This window comes from Echinops telfairi, unplaced genomic scaffold (genome assembly GCF_000313985.2).
Source record: "Echinops telfairi isolate 266 unplaced genomic scaffold, ASM31398v2 ScPeMD7_7400;HRSCAF=8409, whole genome shotgun sequence".
Lineage (NCBI taxonomy): Eukaryota > Metazoa > Chordata > Mammalia > Afrosoricida > Tenrecidae > Echinops > Echinops telfairi.
Window position 1 is genome coordinate 43,942,631 of NW_022111300.1, and position 10,558 is coordinate 43,953,188.

The 10,558-nt window shown below is 49.1% G+C and overlaps 1 protein-coding gene across 1 annotated transcript in view; it reads right to left on the reverse strand.

Annotated features, from left to right (window-relative positions):
* Positions 1-9,320, reverse strand: part of ATP8B1 (ATPase phospholipid transporting 8B1) — a 64,554-nt gene extending 55,234 nt beyond the window's left edge. Inside the window, exon 1 of the mRNA XM_004703011.3 lies at positions 9,131-9,320. Coding sequence (XP_004703068.1) covers positions 9,131-9,311 — 181 coding nt within the window. The 5' untranslated portion in view covers positions 9,312-9,320. The remainder of the gene's footprint in view (positions 1-9,130) is intronic.
* Positions 9,321-10,558: the final 1,238 nt, after the last annotated feature.

Here is a 10,558-nt window from a genome sequence, read left to right on the forward strand (position 1 = left end):
CCCCCCCCCCCCAACTATTCAAGCTGAAAGTAGAGTTGATCTTAATGACGTAGAGGGTGCGAAGCTTTCTGAGTTGTCATTCGCCAAAGTGGCGTGACTCAAAATGAGAAGAAAGAGCTGCAGACACCCATCAACAATTGACCCATGGAAGGTTGGACATTCCCTTCGAGTTTTCTGGCTGGTTATTAGGGGAGACATGCCCTGACCTCCTGCCGGGATGCTGAGTTCCCTGGGGCCCAGGGAAGATTGGTCTGAGAGCTATGGAGACACGGTGGGGCTCTTTCACTGCATGCATGGGCGGAAAGGGAGAAGGCAGTGCCTGCATTAAAGGGTTTCCCTCAGTAAAAGTACTGAGGATAAGTGTCCAAGTATTAAAAAGTACCGAACATGAATGATTGAACTACTGAATTATATGATATGTAAATTACTTGCCGATAAAACTGTTGGAAGAAAAACGTATAAAAGGGAAAAAAGTACCAAACAGATGTATAGATTTATAATACATCCATAAAAAGTGAATGCCCACATGGAAGAAGCCCACCAGCCTGTGCGATCAAGAGGTGTTGACGGAATCAGACATCAGGCAGCAGAAGACCCAAAACAAACAAACAAACAAATAAGCAAACAACATTGTTGAGAACGAGGGGGGTCAGAGCAGAGAGGCCAAACCCATCTGTAAATGGGGCATCCCCTCACAGAAGGGTCTCAAGGAGGGGAGGAGTCAAACAGGGTGAAGTATAGCTCCGATGAAACACACAATAGTCCTCTGGTTCCTTGAAGCTTCCTCACCCCCCACTATCATGACCCCAGTACTGCCTTTCACTGTGGGCTAGGCTGGAGCATGTGCACAGGTACAGATAAGAGCTCATGACACATGAAATCCAGGCCAGATAAAACCCCTTAGGAACAGAAATGGGAGTAGGGATTCAAGGATGGTAGGGGAAAGGTGGGGAGTCTGGGAGAGGAAGAAACCTCAGGGGAAGGGAGATAGCCGTCGGTGTAAGATATGAAATAATAATAATTTCTAATTTATCAAGGGGTCACAAGGGTGGGAGGAGGGCAGGGAAGGTAAAAAGAAGAGCTGATACCAAGGACTCAAATAGGAAGTAAATGTTCAGAAAATAATGATGTCAACATATGTACAAATATGCTTGATACAATTGATGTATGGATTGTGGTAAGAGCGGTAAGAGCCCCCAATAAAATGATCTTAAAAAAAGTGAATGCCTACATACAGTAATCATACAGGCAGAGAGAGGTGGAAGGGGAAAAAAGACTGGGGTTGAGACCTAGTGATAAATACAGGAGTCGAGATGAACCACAGTATAGTATATACAGTTTAGTGTATTCTACCATGAATCCCACAGCCAACATGTATAAAAAGAGAAGAGATACCATTTCCAACAAAGCTCTGAAGTGACATAGTAAGACCAGGACTCTTGTAATCCACCTCCTAAGGTCTTGGTAGAAGTGACGCAACCTACTACCTAACAGCTAATCTTTCTTGAGCACTTACTGCATGCCAGAAACGTCTAAATTCCTCCCATTTATTCTCTGATTTAATCCTGATAACCACCCCATGAAGGAGGCCACTCAAATGATCTTTATTTTAGAGATAGAGCAATTGAGGAACCGAGAGAGAGTAGATGAAGCCTGTATTAGTCTGGGTACTTTAGAGAAACAACTCCACAGGAACTCATGTACACAAGAGAGTTTTATATAAAGGTTAAGTGCACATCAAGAAAACATCCCCACCCAGTGCTGCCCAAACCCCCAAGTCCAACATTAACCCATTAACCCATATGTCCAATACCAATCCACAAAGTCCTCCTCCATCTCACAAAACACACACTGTGACGCAGACTGCAGGAGGAAAACCGAATCAATGAAAGTGTAAGCATCTTAGAGTTGACAGGGGTCTCCACATGGCTGCTCCAGCACCCAGGGCTGCATGGGGTAGGTCTATGCCGTTTCTCCTCGGGGATGTCTTGCAGGAAGTGAGCCTTGCCAGCTGAAGCAGGGACTTGGCTAAGGCAGCTGCACCCTGGTCTGACCATCACAAAGCAAGACACCCGAGAACTAGAAAGGCGAAGCTCACCACGCCATTTTCCCCTCCACCCTTCAACTAACCCCACATGTGTTTATCAGCCAGGTTTGCACAATATACTACCTCAAAGCCCCTTCCTCAAAGTCAAATGGTGGGAACCATCAAACTGTCCTTGTGCCCTTGCCCACAGTGGAGGAATACTCCACCATATAGGGAAGTGGAGTCCGGATGCCTGCTATGACGTGGATGAACCTTGAAAGCGGGATGCTAAGTGGCCAGAGCCAGACCCGCAAGGACAGATATTGCAGAACCCCCTTTCTATGAAACAGGCAGACGAAAACTTATTGGTGGCTTCCAGGTTGCCAGAGGGGAAATTTGGAATCATCGCTTAGGGCACAGGTTCCCAAACCACCCCCTTTTCAGGAAAAAAAAACAACAAACAAAAAACTCAGCACCTCCTAGCAACGAAAAGCTTCTGTATTATAGTCCAGAATCCACGATAAAATGGAAGTATCTGCTTTTGCATCCCCCCTGCAAGCTACCTGGTGCCCATTTTGGGAATCCCTGGTGTCGATGGAACCAAGGTCCTGTTAGTGGTGGGACAATTTGGGAAAGAAGAGTGTGGCGGTTAGACAATGTGATGGACAGAAGCTGTCACTGCGTTTTACCTATAAAAAACAGTCGACTTGGGAACTGTTTGTTATATATATTTTTACCATACACACCCGAGAGCCAAGCCATGGGGGAGAAGAGCCAGCGGACAGGACAGAGAGGATGTGATGGCAGACAAATAGATGGCTCTCTGGAAAGTTGGCCAGGAGAACAAGTGCCCGAGGGAGAAGGCAGGGTTCAGGCAAGAATGGGCTGTGGAGGAATGCATGCCAGGCACGGTTTAACGTGACTCTTCCAGCAATGGCCTTTGTCACTCCCACCAAACGACCTTCACATCCTCCATGGGCCTGAGTGAGATGGTGCAGGGAGATGCTGAAGGGATGATGTGATTTAGTTAGGCATGATTGCTAACAGCATTCATCCTGTGGCCATCCAACTGGGTATAAAATTAGCCATTTCAGAAACAGGAAGTGGGGATCTCACTACCAGCAAAAGAGAAGAGCCAGGAGTGGGGCTCCTCCTTTGGACCCTGCATCTGGTTGGCCTCTTCCTTGGCTAGACTGCCAGTTCTTGGCCTAGCACCTGATCTGATCTCATGAGCTTCATGCATGAGGGGCACCTTCCATCTGGTCATCTGAGTTTTGGGTTTGGGATTTACCCACACCCACAACTACTCAAACCATTTTCCTCCACACTGTGAGTTCTCTGTGGCCCTGGAAGTGTAAGGGATGTAAGGAGGTGACTTGGTGATGTGCTAATCTCAAGGTCAGCAGTTCAAAACCACCAGCCGCTCCTCAGAAAAAGATGTGGCTTTCTACTTCCATGAACAGTGACATCCTCAGAAACCCAGGGGCAGTTCTATTTTCCCTGTGGGATCACTCTAAGCCAGAATCAACTTGGTGGCAGTGAATTTAGTTTTGGTTTGGGGATGTATGACTGAGAGGGATCGACAGCAGGGATAATGGAGTGGTCAGCATTTCTGAAAAGCGGGTCATTTGAACATATTTCACCTCTACCTTCTTGGGACTGGTCTTGTATTAATTTTTCTAATAGGAATTATTTCCACTGGTAGAGAGGCTGGGAGTAATCATAAGAAGAACTCAAGCTGGAAGATCTAGAGGTCATTGATGAAAGCCATGGTGAACTGTCTCAGCAGGCAGAGCCCAATTCATGCAAAGCAAGGGATATTTTGCCGGGCCAGCCACTACCACCACCACCACTACCCCATGCCCCCAAGAGAAAAAAACAACAACATTCTGTCTAAGCTGATTTCTGGCCAGGCACAGAATTGCCTAAGGGACAATCCCAGGGACACCAGGCTTATGGGCTGGTAACCTAAAATGAGGGCATCTCATATCCCCAAAATGTGGGGACCCTCTGGTTGAACACTGCTGAGCTGGATTCTTTCAAACCCAAACTGTTTTGGGTCCCTTGATGCTCATGGAAAACCCCCAGCCCCAAACTTCCAAGCTTCTGGTCTGAGGGGACTCCAGCGCACTGCAGAGGCTGTCTAGCCTCCGGGTGACACTCTGGGAGAGACACTGGGAAGGGGCAACAGGAAACAAGAGGAACGTTTTCTCCTCATTTTCCCGAGTCCACCCTTCCTCAAGATAAGCTATGTGTGCAGTTCCGGCAGTCAAGTCTCCGGGCTTATCTCAACTTCAGGAACCATTCTCAAGGCCTGTGTACACGTGCTCTGGGCGTTCTTCACCCGCACAGCACACAACAAAGCTCCTTCATTGACAAGGCCTTTCAACGGGCCTCTCAAAACACTGTCTAGAAATGAAATCTCTGAGTAGCTACAGCCACTTTCCCCTCCACCCCAAAGAAACCTAACTTTCCGGTCTTGTCAAAGAAATCAATGTTACTTCCCCCGCCCCTGCCCCCCTTCTCAATCCACTCTGCCACCACAGGCACCAGTGTCTGGTGATACCCAGCCAACCCAGCGAGCGGGGCAGGCTCGCCCACTGTCCCAGGGAGGAAGTCTTTCCCCAGGAAAGTGATCCTCGGTGCCAAAGGTCAGGAAAGACAGCTGATGATGAGAGAGCAGGGGACGATAGTCTCCATGAAGAACATGCCCCCGTGAGGATGAGGAGGGATGAGAAGTAGGGCGGAGAGGGGAGAGAGGAGCAGGGTGGAGGGCACAGGGCAGAGGGGCGGCACTGAGCAGGGCAGAGGTGGTGTGAGAACGATAAAGAAAGGCAGTCACAGGAGAAGCCGGTGGGTAGGGTTTTTGAGAAATGAAAACAAACAAGAATCCCTAGGCACAGGCATCAGCCATGCTAGGGAAAGCCAGGAAGAGGCAAGTTTAAGGCGAAACTCTTTTAAGGTCTGTGTCCTGAGGGCCCATAAGCCAAACTCAACTTCTCATCACGGAGTCAATGCCCTCTAGGTCAGAGTAGAACTATCCCTGTGGCGTTCTGGGATTGTAACTCTTTGTGGGAGTAGAAAGCCTTGCCTTCCTCCCTTGGAGAGGCTGGTGGTTTTGAACTGCTGACCTTGCAGAGCACAGGCCAATGTGCAAACACTACACCAGCAGGGTTCTGAGGGTACCACTCCTCAAAATAGATGATCTATAGACACAACTGCCGAGGAAGGGACTGACCACCAGAGTGAGGTAAAAACAGAGCTGGGAGCTTCCACCTGCAGTGGGCTTCCTGGACACGTCTGCAGGTGCCCAATTCTGACTTCTTCCCTGCGTCCTGGTCTCGATCCACTGAGCCCATCCCCCTGTCAGCCTGCCAGGTAGTCACACTCAGTAGCAATCCCAAGGCTATGGTTATGAAACTGAGCCATGCAGTGAGTGGGGAGGAATGAGGAAGAAATATGTTGTTCACTATTTGGGCAACCAACTAGAACTCCCTGTGAACTTGTCGGGCTACTTCATCCTCATTCTACCTGTAGCTAGCCTGAACCTGTTTGTTCTAGGAGAGGCCACCTCCCTGGACAGACTGACAGTACTTTCCATTTTCATTTCACTCAGTCATCATGGTTTAAAGACCTTCTAGGATATTAAGAAAAATTCTCACAACCAGACCAATAAGCACAATCATGATATTGAAAATACTCAAGTTGTCCAGGGCTTCATTTTGTTTGGGTGCATAATAGATACTCTTGGAAGCAGCAATCCAGAAATTAAATGATCTATCATGGTTGGTAAAGTCAAGGATCATCAAAAAGCACCCCCACCCTCAATAGGACTAACTGTGGTGGCACTAATGGCCTCAAGTGTAGCAACCATTGAGAGGATGGTGCAGGACCGAGCAGTGCTTTGTTCTGTTGTACATAAGGTCGCTATGAGCCAGAACCAACTTGATGGCACCTAGCAACAACTGCTTTGGGACATAAACTATTTGAGCTTAGTAACCCAAAGTTTAAAAACGAGGTTGGAAGCTGAAGAGTCAAGTGGGTTGTCTGGTTGGCTGTGACTAATGATGGGCATGCATGTTACACTGGAGCAGACCCGTTTCAGTGGCCTCTCTTGGCTCTACCCTTCATGGACCAGTGCCTGGGGAAAATCGTAAAATCCTCTACGACAAGCAGAGAGGTTGGCAGTTCAAACCCTCTGATCTGCTCCAGCAAGGTCCCAGTCTTGAAACCCCTACAGAATGCCATTGTACTCTGCACCCAGGGAGTCATCGTGAGTCTGTTCAGACAGCAATGAACAACAGTCTGTGTGGGAGCCAGTTCGTGAGTCTTCTTCCAGAGTGCTACTCTATAACCAAACTCACTGCCACAGTCTCGATTCCAAGACACAGTGACCCTGCAGGACCGGGTAGAGCTGCCCTGGTGGGTTTCCCGAGGGGAGACTGGTAGTTTTGAACTGCTAACCTTTGCAAAGCCCACTATACCACCAGGGCTTCTCAGTGTGCTACTGGTTGGGTTCAAACCACCAACCTTTTGGTTCCTAGCTGGAAGCAAATCATTTGCACCACCCCAGGGCCTCCGAGTCAGGTCTAAGGGGTCTAAGTATTGGATATGGACAGCTGGTGACAAGTATGATGATGGCCAACAAGGTGTACAGGTGGATGCCCCTGTCAGATTCTGGCACCTGCAGGGGGCGGGACCAGCCTGAACGACTGTCTCTTCTTCCATGGAGGCTCAACTCACAAAGGAGCTGGGGGCAGTTGGGCCAGAGCAGGGCAAAGCATCGCACGCCCGGATCTCACAGCTTACCAACGGCCCAGCAGCAGGCAGCAGAATCTCAGATGGAGAGATGGGGACCAGGAGTGACCCAGGGCAAAAAGGCCCTAGGCTTTCTGAAGGGGCACAACAGTTGTGATAGGGGCTCTGGGGAAGCCAGACTGACCAGAGGTGGTTCTGACTGAGCCTGCGGAGAAGCGAGCCCACAGAGTCGAAAACAGAACACTATCAGGGGCATTCTAGGAATGGGAAACTGGTCAGTCAGCAGGAATTGGAGGGACTGTGGGTGAAACGCTTCCAACCTGACATCTGGGGTGAATCTAAGGTCCAAAGAGGCTTCCAGTCTCCAAAGAGCCTGGGTGTGTGTGGCAGTTACATTATCTCCTGTCAACTTGTGAAGGGGTGGGGTCTAGCCTATCAATCAGGTCATAGACAATGAGGACTCTGGGTGGACATGGCCTTTTCCTGAGGATTCTGGGAACTCATGTCTTTCTCCCTGGAGGCAAGAGACACTCTCTCTGCTTCATATTTCCGTTGGCAAGCCACATGGAGACACACTGATGGAGCCAGAGCCTTGTTGCTGGAGAAGCCACATGGAGACCCACGCCAGCACCAAGATGCTTCCATCACCATTGGATCTACAAGACTTTCTACCCACTAGCCTGTGATCTTCCTGAATTTGGCATCATTGCATGTGCTGCTTGAGTCTGAAGAGGAATTTACAGAGTGGTATCTGACACATGGGCTAATATCGGACTTATGGACTTGATCTGGACTGGGCTGGGATGTTTTCTTAATATACAATTACTCTTTTATATAAAACTCATTCTTATACACATATGAGTGTCTATGAATTCGTTTCTCCAGTCCACCCGGACTAACACAGTGTGGGATGCATGGACAAGGGTGCTTGGCTGCAAGCAGAGATGTTGGAAATTCAAGTACACCCAGGGACACCTCAGAAGGCAGCTGTGGGGTTGTGCTTCTGGAACATTCTAGGGAGCACAGGTCTACCCTGACACATGTGGGGCAATGGGGAGCCCAGGGTGGGAGAACCCCTAGGAAAAGGAAGAGAAAAGCCAGCCACGGACTGAGACACACATTCACAAAGTGAGTCTTGTTCTGTTAGAGTGAATCGCGGTCTTTTCAGACCCAGGTGAATAGCTACGATACAAGGTCTGCGGGCCGCCCTGGGCCTAGACCCCATCTCAGACGCTGCCCTGACTTGAAGCAGGAAGGGGGCACACGTGGCTGCACAGGAGTCCTCTGGGGACACACAGGGACCCATGAGGAAATTCCTGCCGACAAGTCCGAACCATTGTGTGTTCACAGTGAGCGAGCAAGAGGAATGGCAGCTTCAGGCCCTTCTGCTAGAGCAGAGGGCTCGGGCGGGAGCAAGCTGCAGATGCTGAGAGGCTGGACGCTGGACAAAGCTGCACCCTGGCCATGGAGCAGGTGCTCTCCTGGGGGGGCCTGGATCCAGTGCACCTGCCCATGGGCCCATCAGCTGAGCTGCCGGGAGTCTGGGGAAAGCTGTCCTTAGGGAGCACACGTTGGTTTGTGAAAACCCATGTATTGACTTGGTCTTGGTGAAGTGTATTGCGTATACCAATAGCCAAGCACTTGGCCACCAGCCAAAAGGTTGGCAGTTTGAGACCACCCCCAGAGACACCTTGGGAGAAAGGCCTGAGGATCTAGTTCCAAAAAATCAGAGCCCTTGATTTCCTGTGGAACGTCCTCTGGGGTGCACACACGGGACGGTCACAAGTTAGAGTCAATTAGATGGAAACTGGATCCTTTGCTTGTTTGGTAAAATATATCCCAGTATGTTACTTTGGGGATGTATGCAGGTGTGCGCACCACACACATGCACGTTTATCTTAATAGTGCCTTCAAGTTACGAAGTAAATTTGTATGCGTGTTTAATTACATAACTCAGACCAACCATTCAACAGTACAATCAGTCTAGAACCAAAGATTATTTGGTTGGCGCATACACTCTTTGTGTTTGGGTGTGGCAAGCAACCTCTTCCACATCCAATCCATTTTAACAACATACACACTGACCGGACTTTTCTATGTTCGCTGTTGAATGTGTGGGATCCAGGCTCCCGGCCCTCTCCTCCTGAGGACGATGGATACTCATCCAGGCCCATCAACCCCACGTCCAGGAGGAGAGGCATGCTGGGGCTTCACAGAGCTGATTTCTCACCGTGGACAGGGCACAGCGCCTGACATGGGCTGGAATCCCTGGCACGTGTGGCCACCACCCAACAAGAGGATGTGATAACCACTGGCACGGGTGGCCACGCGCCTCGCTGAGCTCACCTTTTCTGAATGGCTCCCGGTTCTCCTCTGCTTCTCTGTTGACTCGATTCTGTTCAGGTTCAACGGTGGGGCCCTGGTCTTCGAGCTCATCTTCGGTCTCATCGTCACTGTACGGAACCACCTCGTCGTTGGGCTGCGAATCCTCCTCGAAGGTTGTCTCCGAGTCTCTTTCCGAATTCATTCTGCCGGCGGATTGGGACGAGCTGGCTGAAAAGAAAGGAGAACCCTGGTGAGGCATCACGCTCGTTTCGTTTCAGGTTAAGCCCTGCACCGATACAGCATCCTCAGAGCCCATCACCCCGGCCACCAAGTCGGTTCCAACTCACAGAGACCCTACAGAAGAGAGTTGACCTGCTCCCGAGGGCTTCCGAGACTGTAAATCTTTATGGGAGCAGATAGCTCCTTCTTTCTCCCACAGAGCGGCTGATGGGATTGAACCTTGCAGTTAGCAGCTTCATGCTTAGCCCATAGCACCACCAAGGCTAACAGACAAAACCGTCTATGAGTGATTCTATGCTCAGATAAAGCCTAAGGTGGGGAATGTGGTATTTTTACACAAATAACATGGGTGTTACAAACAATACATCCCCTTCCAGTAGTGGTTTCCTATGCACACTATTTCCACTATCTGCATGTCAGTGTTATTTATATGAGAATGTAAATGAGAAGTCACAGAGCTAGCTCTACACCAGGTTTTTATTTCTCTCTCTCTCTCTCTGGCTTTTAAAAGAGTATTCAAACTTTAAACAACTTATAGGTCTGTACCAGGGAATCCATTTAATAGGCTACAACCAGCCTTCAGAGAAAAGGAAGACGTAGATGATGAACCTTGAAAACAACACGCTAGGGGAGATAAGCTGGACTTCACAGAACGGCTGTTATAGGGGCCTCCGCATAAGAACTATCCAGCATGGGATTGAACTATATCATATGCGGATTACCTATGTCCCGATAAAGTTGTTGAAAAAAAATACGTAACATAGTTTATTGACTAGAGACCGAATCTTGTTAGTGACCCTCAGAGGTGGGAGTGGAGGGGCCAGGACGTATTGCTGAAGGGGAGCTGATGTGATGACCACCTCTGGAAATGGATCGTAGGAATGTAGCTCAGGGTCTCCTGTAGACTTTGGTTCACTCAAAGGTAGCTTGGAAGACAGGTCTGCGGATGAACTTTCCAAAACTCAGCCCAGTTCTACTCTGACCCACAAGAGGTCACCATGGATGCGGTCAACCCTTCAGCAACTGTTCTTTCCACTTAGTTCGGTTTGTTTTCAGTGCTGGCCCACCACGATGGAAGTCACTGATGTCACTAAGTTGTATATGGAAAATGATTACCACAGGAAACTTGTTGCTAGCTCTATTGACCACAATACAATTTTCATTTAAAAATTTTTGGCTTACTCGTTAAAGAAAATGAAACCCTGGGTA